The 23765-nt window shown below is 41.9% G+C and overlaps 1 protein-coding gene across 3 annotated transcripts in view; it reads right to left on the reverse strand.

Annotated features, from left to right (window-relative positions):
* LOC129702870 (uncharacterized) overlaps nucleotides 1-23041 on the reverse strand; it is a 51297-nt gene extending 28256 nt beyond the window's left edge. For 2 of the 3 annotated variants that reach the window (XM_055644927.1, XM_055644929.1), the window contains exons 1-6: nucleotides 22905-23041; nucleotides 6183-6338; nucleotides 4698-4894; nucleotides 2073-2162; nucleotides 874-948; nucleotides 255-359 (exon numbers count right to left, since the gene is read on the reverse strand). In XM_055644927.1, the coding sequence (XP_055500902.1) occupies nucleotides 255-359; nucleotides 874-948; nucleotides 2073-2162; nucleotides 4698-4894; nucleotides 6183-6338; nucleotides 22905-22920 (639 nt within the window). In that variant the 5' untranslated portion in view covers nucleotides 22921-23041. Of the gene's footprint in view, nucleotides 1-254; nucleotides 360-873; nucleotides 949-2072; nucleotides 2163-4697; nucleotides 4895-6182; nucleotides 6339-22904 lie in introns of those variants that run through there. The other variant, XM_055644928.1, reaches the window with a different exon arrangement.
* Between the last annotated feature and the right edge of the window lie 724 nt (nucleotides 23042-23765).

The raw sequence follows: 23765 nt of genomic DNA on the forward strand, positions 1-23765 counted from the left end.
CTCTTCACTTCAGTTCACTGATATAAAATCACTGATACTGGGAACGACCTAAATATTTTTAACTTAATTTTCCTTAGTCCCTTGTATCTGTGGTTATCCCATTTAGGAAGCCATCTAACCCCAGTATTTTTTATTTTTGCCTTAGTTTTACAACTTCTACATCTTTCTTGTAGGTTTTTAGAAATCATTTGACAATTTCAGTAGTGGTATATGTATCACACCGTACTACTGCGGCTGATAACATCAAAACTCACCGGCTTGAAAAACATAGGTTTTGTTCTTCCTTGGTTCATCTCTGTGACTCGACGATGCAGAACATCAAATTTCTTGTCCAGTCTCTGGATGGCAGCATACATTACCTGACAGAAAAGGGAAGATAATGTTGTCAGAATAGCAAAGGAGACGACTTATTATTTCAAAAATAATAGAAATACATGGTATCCGTTGTCTTCACCGTATAGAATTAAAAGCTATTGAGAGAGAATGGAGATTTGATCCCAGTTATCTTCAAGGTTACATCATCATTTACACCGACATAACTACATGGAAAGTCATCTCAAGAGGAGAAGGGGACCTCTATGAAGAAGGTTCTCAGTGACAGGCTCCACAGCTGGGACCTTGTCCAGATGTGCTTTTTTTTTTAACTAACCCATGGCAAGCATGTGTCAACTGAGTGCAAGTTCCTGATATTACTTATTTTTTAATGATATTATGCTACATGATAGAATTTCAAGATCATAATCATCACATCACAGCACAGATTCTCAGTTTCTTACTCTTTTTTGTGTATCGGGAACAAAAGATTAGAGATTAAATGAGTAAAAAAACAAAAGATATTGTACAAGCTCAGATTATCACTGACATTGCAGTTACCTGACAGTAATTTAGAATCTCCACTAAAGTCCTCGGCTGATCTGTAACATAAGAACCGTCTGACACATCACTTGCCTGTAGAGAAAGAATACAAATTGGTTTATTGCAATTGCAATTGTATAAAATGTAAAATGCTGAGTTACACCTGAATACGCAAACACAATGTATTGGAGTAACTCAGCTGATCGCTGCCTGACCTGCTCCAACACTGTATTTTGCTCAAGATTCCAGTATCTGCAGTTCCATATAAGGATATGTACAAGGATATCTGTATATGCACAAGCTTATACCACAAACACCAAGTAAATTATTTGTAAGTTTCAATTTATGCCATTATTCCCCCAATATATTAATGAATAATTTCCATTGAACCACCAATTGGAACAGAGCAGAGAGAGCTGAATAATTTACACATCATTCAACTACACAGCATGCTAAATGTGTTGTACAGGAGATAACAAGAGACATGGGATAGTCAGGGTTCACCCAAAACATGGAGAACCTCAGTTTATATATGCATTAATACTGGATACTAATGTCTGCGTATGCAGACATAGGTGTCCAGTGGCAGATTGTACCACATAGCAAAAATGTAACAAGAAAAACAATACTTGACAATCTAAAAATCTAAAATTGTATTTTCACATCTGCCAAATTGTATTGGTCATATTGGGAATTAAAGCATTTCCAGCTGTGAGGGACAAACTGTTGAATGGATAGCAACATAGGCAGTAAAAAAAAAGAATTCAGATACTTTGCATCATAGACCATACCAGTTCAATGCAAAGAAGTGGGACATTTAAGTGGTGGTGAGACATTTCACCAAAGTTATACGCCGCATAATCATTCAGTTATTTGACGTGAATAAGGGAACAGGCGATGAAAGAGGGGAGTGAATCACCAAAACATGCCCCTTTTTAGATCCAAAGCAGCCGAATAAATTCACTTGCTGCCCTTTAGGTCAGAAAAGGAAGGCATGCAACAGGTGGTATAGAATAATTCAGCTTTATAAAGGAAATGAAATAATTCAATCTTCCAAAATAGTGTTTTTTTAATTTTATAATTAAAGACCATGTAGGCATGACATGAATATATATATATTTTAATTTACAACTATTTCCTTCAAGTACATTGGTTGTGAGCATATGCTACACGATAAGTGCATCACATCTAAAGACAATAAAATTACGATTACTCACGCATTCATAGTCAGCACTATAGTCAAAAACAAAGTCACCATTTTCTTCATAATCACCATAATCACCAGGATCTCCCATTCTCATCTGAGGCTGAAGATAATATGCACAAAATATTTAGCAGAAAGTAGATACAAGCCAGAGAAAAGATTATTGTTCTGTACAAATATTATCCCCAAGAAAAATCTTGCTTTCTCCCCGCATTAAAATGAAAAATGCACCCATTTAAATATAATGCAAGAACATCTCGACAACTGAAAAACATGTATTGGCCAGCAACTTGTAAGCTGCTGGTCTAAGCAGATAAATTCTCCCATAGCAACATTTAGAACTAAAGTGCATTCGGAAAGTATTTAGATCCCTTCACTTTTTTTTACGTTACAACCTTATTCTAAAAATTTTTTTAATTCATTTTTTTCACCATCAATCTGCACACAATACCCCATAATAAAAAAGCGAAAACAGGTTTAGAAATGTTTACAAAGTAATAAAAAAGAAATAACTGAAATATCACATTTACATAAGTATACAGACTCTTTACTCAGTACTTTGTTGAGGTATCTTTGGCAGCGATTACAGCCTCAAGTATTCTTGGGTATGACGCTACAAGCTTAGCACACCTGTATTTGGGTAATTTCTCCCATTCTTCTTTACAGATCCTCTCACGCTGTCAGGTTGAACGGGGAGCATCGATGCACAGCTATTTTCAGGTCTCTCCAGAGATATTCGATCAGGTTCAAGTCCAGGCTCTGGCCGGGTCACTCAAGGACATTCACAGACTTATCACGAAGCCACTCCTGCGTTGTCTTGGCTGTGTGCTTAGGGTCGTTGTCCTGTTAGAAGGTGAACCTCCGCCTCAGTCTGAGGTCCAGAATGCCCTGGAGCAGGTTTTCAACAAGTCTCCCAGTTTCTGCCACTGAAAAACATCCCCACAGCACGATGTTGCCATCACAATGCTTCACCGTAGGTATGGTATTGGAAAGATGATGAGCGGTGCTTGGTTTCCTCCAGACGTGACGCTTGGCATTCAGGCCAAAGAGTTCAATCTTGGTTTCAGCAGACCAGATAATCTTGCTTCTCATGGTCTAAACGTCCTTTAGGTGTCTTTTGGCAAACTCCAAGCAGGCTGTCATGTGCATTTTACTGAGGGGTGGCTTCCGTCTGGCCACTCTACCAGAAAGGTCTAATTGCTGGAGTGCTGCAGATATAGTTGTCCTTCTAGAAGGTTCTCCCATCTCCAGAGGAACTCTAGAGCTCTGTCAGAGTGACCTTCAGGTTCTTGGTCACCTCCATGACCAAGGCCCTTCTCCTTCGATTGCTCAGTTTGGCCGAGCGGACTGTCCTATGAAGAGTCCTGGTGGTTCCAAAATTCTTCCATTTAAGAATGACGGAGGCCGCTGTGCTCTTCGGGACCAGTAATGCTGCAGAAATTGTTTCATGCCGTTCCCCAGATCTGTGTCTTGACATAATCTTGTCTCGGAGGTCTACGGACAATTCCTTTGTCTTCATGGCCTGGTTTTTGCTCTGACATGCACTGTGGGACCTATATAGACAGGTGTGTGCCTTTCAAAATCATGTCCACTCAATTTAATTTACCACTGGTGGACTCCAATTAAGTTGCAGAAACATCTCAAGAATAATCAATGGAAACGGGATGAACCCAAGCTCAATTTTGAGTGTCATAGCAAAGGGTCTGAATACTTATGTAAATGTGATATTTCAGTTATTTATTTTTCATTACTTTGGAAAAATTTCTAAACACCTGTTTTTGCTTCTTCATTCTGGGGTATTGTGTGTAGATTGATGATAAAAAAAAAATGTAATCAATTTTAAAATAAAGCTGTAATGTAACAAAATGTGGAAAAAGGGAAGGGGTCTGAATACTTACCGAATGCACTGTACGTTATCATCAGGTGGGTCACAGTTCCTCTATAGGCAGTACTGCCAATACCAGGGCTGTTCACCAGCAACACAGCGCAGCAAAGCACAGACAAAATACAAATCTGGCAGACTGAAGCGAAGGAGATGAATCCTGTGGGCCTCATTACACGCAAACACCTGGATAATTCCTTTCAAAGTGAGAGAGAGCAAACACTATCCACATTTTTTCCGGATCAAGCATTCATAGGGTATTATCAGCTATAATAAATTTTGACCTTGTGGTTGCCACAGGAAGATATGAAATGTTAAATGGAAAAAGATAAGATCCATCCATTTCATGTTATAACATCCCAATGTTAGCATGATGTAGCTACAACAGACCACAAGAAGGAGCAACCTATCAGGAGCCATCTGCATGCCAGAACAAAAACTTTGAAACACAAACACCCTTTTCAGAACAAATGGCAGCGTATTTACATACAATGACGGGCTCAATGATGCAATTACACTCTGAACATGATCGTTCAGACACCCACGGGTTAAGAATTCCATTTTTTAAACAATCTCACTCTGAAATTGCTTTCATCAATAGTGAGCATTAGCAAAGCATGAACCCAGTGCATAGACACAATAGACATTAAAATTCTACTTTGCTCTTTGTCATTATTAATGGTTTTTGAATGATTTGATAATTTGAATTAAGACTTTCCCCAACCATTTCCCTCCTCATGAGGTAGCGACACGTACTGCATTACGGACTGTGATTTTCCTTCTTTTTGGCCTATAAACGTAGCTGTATTCTCCAGTTGCTGCAGTCTCATACGATTTCATGTCAGTTAAATTATCCTCCCTCTTTGGTAGATGAGCCTGCGGCAGGTTTCCTGCTGACTCATTGGTATTCATGCCGGGCTCATCTGGTTCACCTTCTGCTCCCGATTGCTGTACTAAAAAAAAAATGGATGGAGGATATGAAATAGTTTTCTTTTATCATCATTTATTTTCTACATAATTTTATAATGTGTAGATGATATTAAATATATTAAATGGTATGCAAGTTAGTTCTAAATAACAACTTAACCAGTAAGGGCAGATCGAATGGAATGGCACAGTCACAAGTACAAATCCATAGAGGTTGCCCAAGGCTTTGCACTGCATGAACCAAACCAGTCGGAATATTGTATTCTGTTTTGATGCCAATGTCCAAAAGAGGCCACTCCCTGCAGCTAAAAGATTAAAGAGGGAACTCCTTCATTTCGATATGCAATAGTCACAATTAACAATTGTCTTTAATGCAACAAAATACTGCACAACCTCAAAGGGTTTTTACAGAAGCAACATTGTCACTTTAAGATATTGGAACAAAAGAAACTGAAGATGCTACAATCTACAGTAAAACAGAAAGTTCTGGAGTAACTTAACGGGTCACGTAGCTTCTGTGGAGGGAATGGATAAGCGACATTTTGGGTCAGGACCCTTCTTTAAATCCAGTTTATGAGATGGTGGCCTGGTGCTAGTCTATGGGATCATGGTCAAGGTTAAGTATGAGGAGGTATCCAAGAACTGACATTTGGCTTCAGCATGATAGAGGTCAGCCTGGATATTGGAATAGCTTGGAGTCAGGGTAGGATTTAAGGAGCAATCTAAAAGGCTTTTTCCATTTTCTTAGAATGCACACTTCCCCGCTTCACATTCTGGTTGGGGAGGAGGGTGATGGGACAGAGTGCATTCTAAGAAAATGAAAAAAACCTGTTAGGTTGGTCCTTAAAACCAGAATGTGGGGTGGGAAGGGGTCACCTTTATTTCGCGAATTTTCTGTTTTTATTCATTTTCCAAGAGTTTGAGAGGTAGAAAAGCTTAGGGATGGAATTCCAAAAATCAAGTTAGCAAGCAATAGAAAGCATGGGCACCAATGGTAGAGCCATAAAGATCAGGGAATGCACAAATATTACCTAGTACATGATAGCAAGAGATGAATCTAGCCTGCATGAAGGTGAGAATTGTTGTTGGAAATTTAAAAACAATACAACAATATGATAATTAGATTGTGGAAAGAGTTAGGACACAAATGATGGTCAATTAAATAAATTGAAAGAAATGTGCCAATACAAGACTAATTCGTAGTTTCTGGTAAATAAGGTAAGACAAAGAATATATTCTTCTTGCAAAAGAAGGGAACAAATGTTAGCTTTGAACCAATGGGGCTCCGATTGTTAAACTGACGTCTAATTTTACCATAAACAACAGCAGCTAGATATCTGTTCTGATTATTCACTTGCGCCTGATCTTCAGTAGCTGGAGGTGAAGGATCATTCTGAACGTCAACCATTTCGGCTCCATTAAATATCACAGGTTCCACATCTTCTTCCATTTTGACCCTAAGGTATGCATCTGCAACAAATGAAAGGCAAATGTTCATATTATCACTTAAGTTAAAACTGAAAATGATTTTGGCCCTCATCTTTGAAAGCTGGTTTCTGAATGAGATTATTGGAACTTGCTAGATGAATTTAGACCTAATCTGAAAAACCAAGGCTCTACAATGCTTCCTGCACACAAATCCAATTAGAGAAGACAGCCAAAAGAAGCACACAAACAACACAGCTAACAAACTTTAACAGAGGCAAAACCATGCCCTTTGGCTGAGCCAACTGACCAAGTTGTTGAAGCACCTTTGCAACTACAACTAAGGGCGGCACAGTGGCATAGTGCTATAGTTGCTGCCTTACATCGCCAGAGACCAGGGTTCGATCCTGACTACGGGTGTTCTGTACAGAGTTTGTACGTTCTCTCTGTGACCACGTGAGTTTTCTCCAGGTGCTCAAATTTCTTCCTGTACTCAAAAGATTGGGTTAATTGGCTTCTGTAAATTGTCCCTAGTATGTAGGATAGTGCTAATGTACAGGATGATCGCCGGTCGACGTGGACTCACTGCATCTACAAAGTCTAAAGTAAAGTCTAAAGGATTTTAAAATTGCTCATTGTCGGACCACTATTAGTATGAATTGGCAACACCAATTCCTCCTCAATGACCATCAGCACAGAGCCTTCTCATAGAAACATAGAAAATAGGTGCAGGAGTAGGCCATTCGGCCCTTCGAGCCTGCACCACCATTCAATATGATCATGGCTGATCATCCAACTCAGTATCCTGTACCTGCTTTCTCTCCATACCCTCTGATCCCTTTAGCCACAAGGGCACATCTAACTCCCTCTTAAATATAGCCAATGAACTGGCCTCAACTACCTTCTGTGGCAGAGAATTCCACAGATTCACCACTCTCTGTGTAAAAAAATGATTTTCTCATCTCGGTCCTAAAAGACTTCCCCCTTATCCTTAAACTGTGACCCCCTGCTCTGGACTTCCCCAACATCGGGAACAATCTTCCTGCATCTAGCCTGTCCAACCCCTTAAGAATTTTGTAAGTTTCTATAAGATCCCCACTCAATCTTCTAAATTCTAGCGAGTACAAGCCGAGTCTATCCAGTCTTTCTTCATATGAAAGTCCTGACATCCCAGGAATCAGTCTGGTGAACCTTCTCTGCACTCCATCTATGGCAAGAATGTCTTTCCTCAGGTTAGGACTAATCATCGGAAAGACATGGTTACAATCGAGCCATTCGCAATAAGGGAATAATGTTTAGTGCAAGGTAAAGCCAGTAAAGTCCGATCAAAGATAGGCTGGGGTAGACAAAAATAGCGAATAGGTGACGTTTCAGGGTCTGAAGAAGGGTCTCGACCCGAAACGCCACCTATTTTCCTTTGCTCCATAGATGCTGCCTCACCCACTGAGTTTCTCCAGCATTTTTGCCTACCTTAAATTTTTCCAGCATCTGCAGTTCTCAAGGTTTTGTTCTCAGTCCCCTGCTCTACTCGCTCTCTACAACCATGATCGTGTGAACAGATACAGCTCCGATGTCATTTTTAATTTCACTGATGAAATTACAGTTTTTGGACAAATAACAGGTAAAGGTAAATCAGAGCACGAAAGGGAGATTCATAATCTGATTGAACGGTGCAAGAACAAACTTTCAACGTTAACAAGGCCAAGTTTAATGACTTGAGGAAGGGGAAAGCCAGAGATCCATCAACCTGTCTTCATCGATAGGACAGCAGTGGAGAGAGTCAACAGCTTCTAGTTCCAGGCATGCATATCTCTGAAGATCTGTCCTAGACCTCAGGAAATACTGTATGCCACTGAATACTCTGTTGAGTGTCCACAGGTGTACAATAAAGAGCGTACTGACTGGCTGCATCAAGGCCTGGTTCAGTAATGGGCCTGTCCCACTTAGGCGACTCTTTAGGCGACTGCCAGGGACTAGTTTTAATGGAATTCACCTACGACACATGGTGACAACCTACGACAGCAACTAAGTCAACCTACGACAGCAAACATTGTCGCCACTGTTGCCAAAATTTTTCAACATATTGAAACATTTTCGGCAGTCCGCTGATGTCGCCCAAAATATCGCCTAAGTGGAACAGACCAATAAGTCAAACACCTGCGAAAGAAGGTGGCTGCAGAAAGTTTGTCTGGTCCATCACAGGCACTGACCTCCCCACCATCAAAGGGATCTACAGGAGATGCTGCCTCAAAAAGGCAGCTAATAATCAGACCCATATCAGCCAAGGTTAGAATGCCTTCCCAATGGCAACATTAATCACACTTAAAAAAATTATGCTGTTCAATGCTCAGACAAAAATATTACTCCTCCTCATCTTTGGTTTTCTGCCACTTACAATCCAGTGTTCTCTTGCTATCCGTTTCCTTGCTTTGGAATACATACATTTTAAAGGCAATAAAGACAATAGGTGCAGGAATAGGCCATTCGGCCCTTCGAGCCAGCACCGCCATTCAATGTGATAATAGACAATAGGAACAGGAATAGGCCATTCGGCCTTTCGAGCCAGCACCGCCCTTCAATGTGATCAAGGCTGATCATCTCCAATCAGTACCCCGTTCCTGCCTTCTCCCCATATCCCCCGACTCCGCTATGTTTAAGAGCCCTATCTAGCTCTCTCTTGAAAGCATCCAGAGAACCGGCCCCCACCGCCCTCTTAGGCAGAGAATTCCACAGACTCACAACTCTCTGTGAGAAACAGTGTTTCCTCGGCTCCATTCTAAATGGCTTACTCCTTATTCTTAAACTGTGGCCCATGGTTCTGGACTCCCCAAACATCGGGAACATGTTTCCTGCCTCTAGCGTGTCCAAACCCTTAACAATCTTATATGTTTCAATGAGATTCCCTCTCATCCTTCTAAACTCCACAGTGTATAAGCGCAGCTGCTCCATTCTCTCAGCATATGACAGTCCCGCCATCCCGGGAATTAACCTTGTAAACCTACGCTGCACTCCCTCAATAGCAAGAATGTCCTTCCTCAAATTAGGGGACCAAAACTGCACACAATACTCCAGGTGTGGTCTCACTAGGGCTCTGGACAACTGCAGAAGGACCGCTTTGCTCCTATATTGTCTATCAGAATACATTTGATACACATCTTCAACCCCTTAATGTAGTTTATAATAGTCTTTGCAGATGTATTTTAAGGTGTCCATATATAACTCACCACTGTTCTATGTACGAAACTCTAAACTGGTTATCCCCCCACGCTCGAAGATGCTAGCACTGGTTCCAGTTCATCTTTAAATGCATCCATCTCAATTACCCTTCTTATTTAAAACGACCTATTACCATACACACCCTCATATTCACTAAGACATATTCAGCAACCCTTCTTTTTCATTCCAAGAACTAACAAAGAAATTGGGAGACATGCATTTAAATTCAAAGCTCCTTCTGATTGGAACACTCTGCCTAGTACCATAAGAACTATTAGCTTATTTAGTCTATTTAAAAATACACTTTTACCCTTCCTTATAAAACCATGTACCTGTTTCTAGTATTAAGAATCTTCGAGCTCCTTTATCTAGCTTGCTCTGTGTGTGATCATTTGGCATAACTATTGTATATGCATGGCCATTACACTTATGTATTATTGTATTGCATAGTGTAACAAGGTCTTATATTGTATTATGTCACAATATCATGAAATAATATATCATGTAATAATGTTGATAGTATGTATTAACGTACAATGTATGATAGGTGGTATATGGTATTATGCATTAACATTATGCTGTAACACATAACTATTGTTATTATTGGATATGTAAAGCCAATTAACAATTGTTATAAACTATAACAAGTGGGGATGGAGGGGTTTGGGGATTGGTGTGTGGGTAGGTGGGTCAATGAGAGCCTCTATGTATGTTATGTCTTGTGCTGTATGTTCAATGTTGGACCCCCTCGAAAACGAGATGACTGTCCATCTCAAGGGGTTTCCATGAATAAACTTGTTTCAAATATTCGATTCCTCTTGTTATAAAGGCCAAAATGCCATTCGCTTTCTTCATTGCCTGCTGTACCTGCATGCTTACTTTCATAGACAGATGTACAAGGACCCCCAGATCCCGTTGTACTTCCCCTTTTCCCAACTTGATAAAATTTAGATAGTAATCTGCCTTCCTGTTTTTGCTACCAAAGTGGATAACCTCACATTTATCCGCATTAATCTTCATCTGCCATGCATCTGCCCTCTCCTCCAACCTGTCCAAGTCACCCTGCATTCTCATAGCATCCTCCTCGCAGTTCACACTGTCACCCAGCTTTGGGTCATCTGCAAATTTGCTAATGTTACTTTGAATCCCTTCATCCAAATTATTGATGTATATTGTAAATATCTGCGGTCCCAGCACCGAGCCTTGCGGTACCCCACTAGTCAATGCCTGCCATTCTGAAAGGGACCCGTTAATCCCTACTCCTTGTTTCCTGTCTGACCATGGCTGATCATCCCCAATCAGTACCCCGTTCCTGTCTTCTCCCCATATCCCCTGACTCCGCTATCTTTAAGAGCCCTATCTAGCTCTTAAGAGCCCTCTCTAGCTCAAGGCAGTTTTTACATCTTTTAAATCTTGGCAAGGTGTAGGATTCAGGCAGAAAGCAACAAAGACGGTACTTGCTGGCACTCTCTATTAATTCTCAAGATACTTTGTCAAATTTTGTGTATTCTTGATTGGTCTTGATACAAGGCTGCAATTTGGTCAAATTCCTTGTTGCCAATAACTTCTGACCTGGAAATGCTGTGTGCTTACAATTATTAAGTTACCATGATATGATGCTAGATGTCATATGTCTCTGGCATAGTTTTTACTTGTTTGATAAGATGTTGTTAACTTCCAATGCGACTAATGCTGATACACCTATAGTTCCAGTAAGTCAATTATATTTCCATGCACTGGATGCCTTACAATCTGCTATAATACTTAATATAGGTTGGTTTTCTATGAAAATAAAATTTAAACACCGGTTTTCAATCTAACAAATATACCTATCCATCATTTCTCCTCCAAAAACTTTGCTTCCATAGATCTGAAATCATTACATTTTTCCATGAAAACATTTACCTCTAAATTTAATCCCGACTCCTCTCATCTCCTCAAAGCACTGTTTGTTCCAAGATACGAGAACTGTATTTCTCTCCACATAGATTTTGATATCACTGTTCTCTCACCTTTGAAAAGCAATCTCTCAGAAGTGCTGCCTCATCTTAATTATGGAAGTTGGGGCAAGCCCACATGAAAGCCCCTGTAGACCTCCAGAAACAGATTAATAGATGCATCAGCTGTAATCCATCTCAGGCACTATTCTAATGTGAGGGAAGACAGTGGTTTACCACTGGCAGCTTTGGCATTTATATTAAAAAGACAATTTATCACTTGGCTTTCAGTTAGTTATAATTTGATTACTTGATTTTAAACATTGAATGTTTGATTGCGAATTTAAAGGATTAGCTTTCATGGTGCAACGTTCTATGTAACTAAAGTTTAATAAATAACCTTCAGTTATTTATTAACCCAGTCGGCATTCACAGAAAATATTTCAGGCGTAGCTGGAACTTGGCTAAGTTTGAATGAAGTATTAAAACTGAAGGACTAGAATTGCTTGAACTTACTCAATAAGAAGTTACTGCCACCTGTGAAAGGGAATCTTGGGCTTTTAAAAGCATCACAATTATGTTCTTCCCCTTTTACAAACATCCCCAGGAGTGACCCGACTACTGCTGAGGGATTTCATCATTATGCTTAAAATATATAGCACATGTGGTAATAAGGTGAGGATTACTTTTGCTCAATGTTATGGGTCATATTCCATGTTTTGTCATAATTAAAGCAGTGGATTATCTTCTGCCTTCTGTTTTACCAGCAGCACAACTTTGCTGTTTATCACGAAACAAAAGCGGAGGGTAATAACAGAAACTAATTCAGAGCCATTTTCTATTAACTCCAAGGAACCTTGTCATTCTAAAAGAACATGCATTTACCACTACACAGATCGCAAAAGCCAGTATAATTGTGAATTTAAAAACACCTTTGCGTTTTTAAACTGTAACTTTAAGCATTTAAAAGCTATACAAATTAACAGTACATGTTTATTACTTTTTAAGAGTGGCCAGTTAACCTACAAACCCTCAAGTCTTTAGAATGTGGGAGGAAATCGGAACATCCAGAGGAAAACCATACAGTCACAAGGAGAATGTATAAACTCCAGACAGACAGCATCCAAGATCAGAATCGAACCCTGGTTTCTAGCGCAGTTAAGACGGCAGCTCTAGAAATTCAATTGTTGTTAAACAGCTGTGAGAAAAATAGTATCACGAGGGTAACCATTTTTTATTTAAACATTTTCCTTTTGCGATGTCGATATCACTGCCAAGGACAACATTTATTTTCCACTATAACTGCCCTGGAAGAGACAAGTCATTTTTGGTCATAATTAAAGCCAGGATGTTTAGGCACTAAAAACTCTGAAATAGACTGGCAAAAAGGCAAAATAAAATCACAAAAAAAGCACAAAAAAGGCATTTATTGACAAAAAAAAAAGGCATAAAATGGCATTTATTTTCACTGCCAAAATATGGTTAAAAATGAAAATATAAAGGTATACTACAGTAAATGACCAAAATTGCCTGGTTGTAAATGATTACTGGCATTTTTTTCAATTTATCTGGTGTTATACTATGCCGTCTGTCAGACAGAATATGCTTTAGTTGTGAAAAACTTATTTCTACCTCAGCTGAGGTCACTGGTGCATACCCGAAACAAGGTACAAACTCTATATTCATGTCAATAACTTGTGCATAACAACTACCTTTGAGAACTTTAGCTATGTTTTCTATTTCTTCAAGATGTTTGTTACGTAAAATCACTCTTGCACATTTTCCATGTATGTCTTTACCTACATTGCCAGGAACTTTACGAATATCGTCAGTTACTTTGTAAACCTGCAAGATATTCACTAATGTTTTGCCACATTTCTCAAGGGAAGTGATAGCTTGTGGGAAGTTTGCAAAATTGGAAGCAATAAACACAAGATCGCAGTGAAGGGACTTTTTCTGCATGATTTCACTGACGATCCTGACTGCAGCAGATTCTTCTTTTTCAAAACAGTTGACGATTTATTTTATCTTTTCAAAAATTTCAGCATTGTAGAGTACAACAGAGAGCCATGTACCCCACTTAGTCAAAACGGGTCGAGGAGGTAGCGGAATCTCAGGTGCTATTTCTTTGAACAACTGCACACGTGACGGTGATTTGAGGAAGATTTTCTTAGAATAGAATAGAATAGAATACGTTTATTGTCATTGCACAATACTGTGCAACAAAATTCCATTGTATCTCCTTCGGTTTAAAAAGAACAAACACAACAGCCATTGACTCACATATACACTTATCAGTAAAAAAAATAATAAATAGGTATTAAAAATATTTTAAAAGAATATTGCGCATTATCTTGCACCCCAAATTATATTGTGCTTCCCCCAGTGTTTGTTAGAATTAAGTTATTTTATCGCACATGGGTAGAAACTATTTTTTAGTCTACCGGTGCGAGCCTTCAGAGACCTGTATCGCCTCCCTGAGGGTAGCAGAGTGAAAAGGTGATTGGCAGGGTGGGATGTGTCCTGCTTGATGTTTGTGGCCCGGCGCAAGCATCGGGCCCTGTATATGTCATCCAGGGAGGGCAGTTGAGCGTTTGTGATGCTCTGTGCAGTTTTTATAACTCTCTGCAGCGCCCTCCTCTCAGCCACAGTGCAGCTAGCAAACCACACCAGGATGCCATAGGAGAGGATACTTTCCACGGCGCACCGGTAGAAGGACAGCAGCAGCGGCTGTGAAATGTTTGCTCTCCGCAGAGACCTCAGGAAATACAGCCGCTGCTGTGACTTCTTCACGAGAGTGACGGTGTTCATTTGCCATTTGAGGTCCTGGGAGATGTATATTCCCAGGAACTTAAAGTCAACGACTCTCTCCACCATGTCTCCTTTGATGTAGAGAGGAGCAGGTTCCTCTCTCTTCCTCCTCCTGAAGTCAACAACCAGTTCTTTTGTTTTAGTTGGGTTGAGTACCAGGTTATTTTTAGTGCACCAGACAGTCAGTTTTTGGACCTCATCTCTGTAGGCAGACTCATCGTTGTTATTTATGACACAGTCGTGTCATCCGCAAACTTGATGATCCGATTTGTGCTGTGTATTGTTGTGCAGTCATGGGTATATATTGTATATAAGATGGGACTCAGCACACAACCTTGTGGCGCTCCTGTGCTGAACGTCAGGACTGGGAGTGATTGGACCCCATCCTGACAGTCTGTGGACGGTCTGTTAAAAAGTCCTTGATCCATCTGCATGTGTTGGCATTAACACCCAGGTCAGACAGTTTGTCCACCTTTCTGCTGGGGATGATGGTATTAAATGCAGAAATAAAATCTACAAACAACATCCTCACATATGAGCCAGGGCACTCCAGCTGAGACAGTGCAGAGTGTAGAGCTATGTTGATGGCATCCTCAGTTGACCTATTAGCTCCATATGCAAACTGATGCTGATCCAGGGTGGCTGGGAGTGAGGATTTAATGTGGGCCAGGACCAGCCTCTCAAAACACTTCATCACAGTTGAAGTGAGAGCAACAGGTCTGTAGTCGTTCAAGCTGGTGATAGATGGTTTTTTGGGAACAGGCACGATGGTAGCAGTCTTGAAGCATTTAGGGACAGTGCATGTTGACAGAGAGAGGTTAAAGATGTCACTAAAAACCTCCGCTAACTGGTCTGCACAGTCCCGCAGTACTCTCCCTGGGATGCCATCTGGACCAGCAGCCTTCCTGGGGTTGACACTGCGGAGTGCTCTGCTGACATCCTCTGTGCTCACAATGAGTGCCAGGTCGTCAGTGCTGGATGCGGCTGCAGGTGCAGGCTCCGCCTCATTCAGCTCAAAACGGGCGAAAAAGTGGTTGAGCTCCTCAGCTAGCGAGTTGCTACTGCTGCTGATGGTTGGCCCCCCGTTGCCCTTGTAGTTGGTAAGTTGCTGAATACCCTGCCAGACATGCCGAGGGTCCCTCTCGTTAAAGTGCCCCTCTAGCCTTATTCCATAGGCTGCCTTTGCCTCTTTGATGGCTCTCTTTAGCTTGGATCTGGCAGTGCTGTACTGTTCATCATTGCCAGATCTAAAGGCTGAGTTGCGTTCCCTCAACAACTTCCTAACATCCCTGGTCATCCATGGCTTGCTGTTTGGATAACACCTGACCTCTCTGTCGACAGTGACGTTATTAATGCAGCTCTGTATGTAGAACATGACTGTGGATGTGTAGTCTGATATGTCCTGGTTTGCAAAAAGATCCCACTGGGTGCGCTCAAAACAGTCCTGAAGTTGGGTGGCAGCGCCCTCTGGCCAAGTCTTTATGTTTCTCACACTGGGCTTAGTTTTCATGATGAGAGGTCTGTATGCTGGGGTGAGAAAGAGGGATAGATGGTCAGACTGGCCGAGGTGAGGCTTTGTATCCATGCTTGATGTTGCTGTATACATGATCCAATGTGTTTTGACCTCTCGTCGGACATGTGACATGCTGGTGGAATTTAGGGAGGACAGTTTTTAGATTTCTAGCACTTCAACTCCCCCTCCCATTCCCAATCCGACCTCTCTGTCCTGGGTCTCCTCCATTGCCAGAGTGAGCAACACCAGAAATTGGAGGAACAGCACCTCATATTCCGCCTGGGTTGCTCAAGTCTGGATGGCATGAACGTTGAATTCTCCCAGTTTTGCTAGCCCTTGCTGTCTCCTCCCCTTCCTTAACCCTCGAGCTGTCTCCTCCCATCCCCCCGCCCTCGGGCTCCTCCTCCTCCCTTTTTCCTTCCTTCTCCCCCCCACCCCCCATCAGTCTGAAGAAGAGTTTTGGCCCGAAACGTCGCCTATTTCCTTCGCTCCATAGATGCTGCTGCACCCGCTGAGTTTCTCCAGCATTTTTGTGTACCTTCGATCTTCCAGCATCTGCACTTCCTTCTTGAACAGTTTTGAGATTTGCCTGGTTTAAGTCTCCAGCCACGATGAAAATCCAATCAGGGTGCGAAGTCTGTAGTTTGTTGATGGATGTTAGCAGGGTGTTTAGTGCTAGTTTGACATTAGCGCTTGGTGGAATGTAAACAGCCATAGTAACAACAACTGTGAACTCCCGCGGCAGATAGAAGGGTCGGCATTTCAATGCTATAAACTCCAAGTCTGCTGAAACTAGGCAATTGAGATTTAGAAACAAGCTATGTATGTGCTTGACAATTCTATGAAGTCCTTGAGCTAAGCAAGTCAAATGCAACATTTTGGGGAATAAAACTTTAAGAGCACAAGCAGCTTTTTTCATGTACGGAGTTGCATCAGTCACAAACAGAAGAACATTCTCGTTTTTTGTACCTTCCGGCCAAAGTACAGCAAATGAAGATGTAAACAACTGAGCAATAGTTGAGCAGTTTGACTTCTCCAATACTTCCGATGTCAACAAATACTCCTTTTATGGTTGACCTGCCTCCAGTGTACCGATTACCACATTGGCACCATATCTCCCCACAGCATCAGTTGTCTCGTCTATTGAGATCCATTTGTTGCAAGCAACTTCATCTCTAATTTTCTGCACAACAATGTTGAAGTTGCCGTCAACATAATTTTTCCGTAATGATGACTCGCTTGGTATATGTTCCTCGGTGTATTTCTCTAAACAACCTCTGAGAGATTTGTTTTCCAAATTCCACAGTGGAATTCCAAAAGCAATGAATGCCTTGCACAGATTACTCGAAAACTCAGATTTGCGACTGGAGCCAGCAGTAAATGTAGTGAGGAAACAAGCTTGGGTATTTCGCTTGGGTAGTCTACACCCCAGCAGTATCAACATTGACTTCTCTAATTTTAGATAGCCCTTGTCTTCTCCCTCCTCCCCCTTCCCAGCTCTCCTTCTAGTCCTACTGTCTCCGCCTCTTCCTTTCTTTTTCCCGCCCCCCATCAGTCTGAAGAAGGGTCTTGACCCGAAATGTCGCCTAATCCTTCTCTCCATAGATGTTGTCATTCTTTCTTAAATAGATCTTGGAGAAGACTGAACCAGCGGGCACCAACGAATGAATGACTGATGGTGGCGCCCCTGTTATCACCCCGGTGTTGGAAGCTTTCATATGTTATACTATGTTAACATTGTTAATAATAACATTAATATTAATCTGTTTACATAGAAAACGTCATTGTAATCACAGTACAACTTGAGAAAATAGCACAACCTTTTAGCAAAACGGCAAATAAAGGCTGATTTAGGCACAAAGTGAAAAAAGGCATTATCCTGGTGAAATTATCAAAAAAAGGCATGAAAAGGCATTTATGGCAGTCATGATATTCCCAAGAGATTGTTGGCTGGAGAGTTCAAGGATCTGGACCCAATGTTAATGAAGGAATGGCAAAACTTTCCAGGTCAAACTTGGAGGGGAATCTAGACCTGCTGATGTTTCCATGCACTGCTGCTATTTTTCTTTATGATGATAGAGGTTGCAGATCTGAGAGTTGGTATTGAAGCAAGCTGAGTGAGTAACCACAGTGCATTTTGTAATGTATACTCACACGGCACTATCAGTGGAGTGAATGGCATCCGATTATCCAGGTGTTGTTGGATTTATATGGAAATATGAGTGCCTATTTGCATCATGGGAACAGAGATTTGTGTGGTGAGCACCTGTGGGAATTCAAATACAAAGCACCCATGGATTATAACCATGCATAAATTAAATGCAGGGTCCAAACCCATAAATTGCATCACGGCTGAAAGTTATTGCAGATCACTATGCTGAGAGAAATTCAATGGGGCAGGAAACAACCCTAGACATTTGCTGACACAGAAGCCTGTATTTGAGGATGAGAGGTGCAGATGATCCTACGAACCATAGAACTCCAGAGTGGTGGAAGTTGACAGGACAACACAAGGAACTAAATTGAATAGCACCGGGAATTAAAGCCAGAAACATATTTAAGCACCTGAACACAATGCTGCAAAAATTTCCATGACTTTACTTGTGTAGTCAAGTTTAATGGTCTGACCATTTCTGCTCTTGCAAATTAAGATGTGCAGCTCACACACACTCTCTCCCACACACATGCCCGGCACTATGAGAGCCACTCCTTTACATCAGAATTCACTTTTTATTTTATTTTACAGAAAAGGAAATGAGAAAAATAGGGCAACACAGTGGTTCAGCTCGTAAAACTGCTTCTCACAGCTCCAGCAATCTGGGTTTGATACTGACCTCCAGTGCCGTGTGGCTGGAGTTTGCATTTACATGACAAGAGTTACTCTCTCTGTCCTCGAGGAATTTACCAGGATTGCCTACTGGATTAATTTAGCTGAATAAGTTGGAGCCAATTGGTTGAGCGCCCAATGAGAGCAGCCAAGACAAAATAGGGAGCAGATTAGACAATATTCCTGTGCCTCAGTGAAGTTTCAGTGTATGCCCATTCTGCAGGGCTGCTAACATTGGGTGAGAGTTCAGAGTGAGAAATTGTGAGGGAGCACAGTGACCAAGATCGAGGGAGCCTATCGACTAAGGAGGGTAGGGTGTGGGAGAGGGGGGTATACATGATTTATATGGAAATATCACAGTACAACTAGAGAAAATAGCACAACCTTAGCAAAACGGCAAATAAAGGCTGGTAGGAAGCTTTTGCATTTTTCAGCTTGAAATTGTGCAATCTGATGCATACTATAGGGAGTCTTTTAACTTACACTTGAATGCAACATTTATGCTTTAAATTGGATTAGCTATGAATAAGATTAGGTTAAATTACATTCTTAATTACATTCCACAGTAGAACCAGACTTTGATCAACAGGTGCAGCACAAGAATGACCTTAGTATATTCATGTATGGAAATCAGATTATAATTCATGCATTTTCATAAATCACCCGTGGATCCTCTCAAGAGCTATTTCACCCTTTCTACAATGTGTCATAGTCTTACATCATGGAAACAGGCCCTTCATCCCAACTTGTCCAAGCAAATGCCCCATCTAAACTAGTCCCATTTTTCCGCATTTGGCCCATATCCGTTTAAACCTTGTGTGTGTCAGGTTGCGTGTGAGAGTGTATGTCAGTGAAGCGGCGACAACACCCAGAGTGGTTCTGAGTGGAAATTCGGAGATTTGGCAATGGTGGGGAGCGTTTGCCCCACCCCACCCCTTCTCTGCCCCCCCACTCCGGGAATGTGGGCCGGCCCAGGTGCTCTATGTCTAGTTGGGGTCAGGGGGAGTTGAGGGTCAGTGACCCGGGGGTCAGGCATCGGAGCGGAGCCTTAGCCCGAGATTCATCCCCGCAGTTCCGGAGGCGGCACCGATGCCCCCACTCACCCGGTCCACTATTAGCTCCGGCCCGGGGTTTAAACTCCAAAGGGTGTGGACAGAGTCGCCAGAGGTGAGGGAGGGAGGTGTGAGCGGCGCCTCAGGTCCCGCGGGCCGGTAGTTTGACACCCCTGCTTTAAGCCAATACCCTCTCGTTCTTGAATCACATATCCGGGGAAAAAGACTATGCATTCACCTTATGTATTCCCCTCATGTTTTTTACTCACCTCTACAATATTTTTTGCTTTACTTTGAATTTCCAGCAGCTGCAGATTTTGATTCCATGAATGTCAAATGGAATCATTAGTATTTCTTTATCTATTTAAATTATTATATATTTAATTTTTTGAGCATGAGAAATTCTGTGAACAGCGTGAGAATTTTTTGAAATGCGTGATTCTCACGCTCAATGCGTGAGAGTTGGCAGCCCTGCCATTCTGTCACCAGGGAGTACACACTTCATAATCTTGTATAGGGAGGAACTGCAGATGCTGGTTTAAACCATGGATAGACTAGCGTAGCTGGGACATGTTGGCTGGTGTCCACAAGTTGAGCTGAAGGGCCTATTTCCACACTGTATCACTCTATGACTATAGACACTGAGCTACTCCAGCTTTTTGTGTCTATCTTCAGTTCATAATCTTGTTCATTGAAGATCTGGAATTGATGACTGCAGCAGAGTGCTGAACATCTCAGGATTATTCAGCTGTTCTGTTAAGGCGAGGCAGTGCTCCCTCATGCTCAAATTGGCCCTCATGCAATGCTCCAGTTCATGCCTCACAGTCACCTATGCCGCAGTGCTGCCTCTTGGTACAGGCAACAAACTGCTCATCGAGACCAGGAGTGATCTTTGTTCACCATCACAACCACAGGTGCTCAACATCACAAGTAACTAGTTACCGATGTGCAATTAAGTAAAATAAAATTATCGAAGGGAGGCATGAAGGTGAACAGTTGATGTCATGCCATTGTTCATATTTTTCTTTAATTATGTTTATTGTCACTAAAAAATAAATCATGGAGTTGAGACAATCTTATTAAAAAATATGGGTCAGGGATAACAATAAAAGAATCGGGAGAAAAAAAAAGGTATTTTGTAAGTCTGTGAGTCACTTTTACCTTTTTTTAAATATGCATGTGTGATACCACCCTTAGCACAGGAAATAAATGTGTTTGTATTATGCGCATGACAGAGCACTTATTAGATGTTTCTTCTTCTATACCTACTAAGTATTTGTGCAAATCAAAAGGAATTCTTAACAGCTGTCCTTTACATAAACACTCCAAATATTTTAAAGTGAAAGGAAACAAGCCATTTTAGCAGTAACCCCTTCTCTGGTTTCTCTTGTACCCATCATGTGGCAAATTGCTTCACCCAACATTGCTGTAGGCATCCCAATGCAACTTAAATCAGTAAAATTCAATGCCCTGGTGATAATAGATAGCAAAACATCACCATGGATCAAACTAGCTGTAATTCGTTGAACTTGTCTTGGCATAGTGTTGAGGGGCAGTGAACCTTCTGTTGTTCGGTTGAAAATCTCCAATAATCCAGCACACTGTGCCTAACAAGCCAATTTTACAGACTACTGGATGTTATTGCTATTAATATCCAAACAAATCTATGTCACTTGTTCTTTTAAAGAGAAGTGTTACAGGGTAGTATAATACATTTTCCAGTGAGCTTAAAGGGAGCGAGAAATGTACACAAAAAATGCACCCCTAAATGACAACGTTTGTAAAAATAGTTGCGAACAAATTTCAGTTCTGATCTGGTCCCAATGCACAGATTAGCTTGAAAGGGAAAGGATGCAATTGGAGGCAAAGATTATAGTTGCCCAGCCATCTTTCTAGCTAATTATAGTCAATAGTTGTTGGACCAGGTCCTGGAACAGACACCAATGCTCACGTCAGAGAACTAGAGCAACAAGGTGACATAGTTGCGAGTTGTTGCCTCTGTGCCAGAGACCTAGGATTGATCTTGACATCGGGTGCTGTCAGTGTGGACTGTGCACAGTCCACACTGTGACCACATGGGTTTCCTCCGACAATCCAAAGACATGCAGGTTCACAGGCTAATTAGCTTCTGTAAAATTGCCATTAATGTAGGAGTGGATGAAAGCGTGAGACAATATAGAACTAGGGTGAAGGGGAGATCGATGATCAGCGTGGAATCGGTGGGCCAATGGGCAGATTTCCATGCTATATCTCTACACTAACCATTCAAGGCTAGTACCTGTCTTGGACACTTCTGGTATCAAAGGGCAGCCGGTGAGAAGGGCATGCACTCTGCGGCCAAAATTATAGGAAATTTGAGTTCAGTGCTGTGGAAAGTGGCAGAAAATATTAACAGAATAGGAAAAGTGAGTGAAGGAAAGCAAGTGGAACAAAACGTAACTCATATATCTGATTTCACGACCTTGGCAGTTATATTTTCATTATCAACAATCAGGCTTCTCTCGTAAGCTAATTCTCAGTCTGGGCACCTACATTGCAAGTTTAACGTGCAATGATGTTTTGTCACGTACGTTGGCGATGTGCTGCTCGTGTTTAATACCTCACCCACGATTCCAAAGAGAGTGCAATACTAAAAATCTACACCATGATAAATAATTCCACATGTATCTGAAATCCTCATGGAGGAAGGGAGGGGGGGTCCAATTTGCATTTCCGCTTACAGCTAACGTATTTGCACCAAGTGACCGATAAAATGTAGATTGAACCAACTCAATTGTTACTGATAGCACCTCGGTTGCATAAAACACAACGCGCGCACAGCCGAAAATCTAGCCCAGAGTGTAAGTATAACAAATTCATTGCAAGCGACAGATAACCATATAAAATGGGAGCCATCAGAAGCAGCGGTGGGCATTAAACGCATTTCAGCAAACGGACGGCGTCCCACCGTGTCGTCAGAATGACGGACACACGGCTCGGCCAATCGGGACCATCATGACACCCGCCAACGTTTGGGGTGGTCCAATCAGACAGGCGGCTGAGCGCGGCGGGGGCGGGTCCAAGCCCAGCGTTGGCGTCGGGGCGTTGCTGCGAAAACGCTCTTTAACCGTTTCTGGGCCCTCCATCGCATTGTGGTCGCAGCGTTCGGACTAGCGAAATGCAAGCGTCTTTGAGGGAGAGTAGAGAAGGAGTGCCGAGTACTCAGCAACGGCCAGCCGTCCGTCAATGAGAAAGGGGAAAGCGGGGCTTACTCACCGCGTTTGTCCGACATAGCGGGCGGGTTGCAGAGTTTGACGCCGTTGCGCGCTTTGCAGACGCCGCACGAATGGCGCGTTAACGGAAGAGAAGCGCTCAACTAAAAAAAAAATCCTCCGTGCACTTCGTCCAATGACAGTGAGGCGCAGCTTTGCGCAGATAGCAACACATTGCCAGAATTGGACGGGGTGGAGAGGAAGCCGCCGACCTGCCCGAGTTTACTGGCCCACCACAGGGTTTGGAAACGTGCCAATGTCTCGATGTAAAACAACGCCTGATGCGGGGGCTTCACTCGGCCCTCGTTAGAGCTTTCGTTACTGCAGTACACCGTTGCGTTTGCGTGTTTTCCCCATCTGGCTTACAGGGTTTTGAATAATGTATGAAATAGGCGTTGTCGAACTTTTACGGCGTTCGTGTGGCTAAAAAATATCACAGGAAATTGAGTTCATTATTTTTATCTGGTAGCTGCTAACACCCAGTTAAACGCTCCTGGTGCCATATTTCCTCCTAATGAAGGATTCACAAATAATCGGGAACATGAAAAGGATACGGATGAAGTATTGTTGCTGCCATATCCGTAAAACGTTTTTAAGTACGTGGTATTTCTACATTTCAATTACAGTGCTCAGACCTCAAATTATTGCGAATAAACCTCAAAGTTCACGCACAGACCATCTGCCGGGAATTACAAAAAATAAATGGTTGAAAGATGACGAAGGGTTCCGACCGTAAAGTTGTGCATAATCTCCGCAGATGCTGCCTAACCGTCCGAGTACCTCCAACCATGTTTTGCTTAATTCCACCACCTCTTTCTTCTGCCGTCAGGAATTATGTTTAGAGAGGGCCGTTTCCCATATCTGA

This window comes from Leucoraja erinacea, chromosome 13, assembly GCF_028641065.1.
Source record: "Leucoraja erinacea ecotype New England chromosome 13, Leri_hhj_1, whole genome shotgun sequence".
Lineage (NCBI taxonomy): Eukaryota > Metazoa > Chordata > Chondrichthyes > Rajiformes > Rajidae > Leucoraja > Leucoraja erinaceus.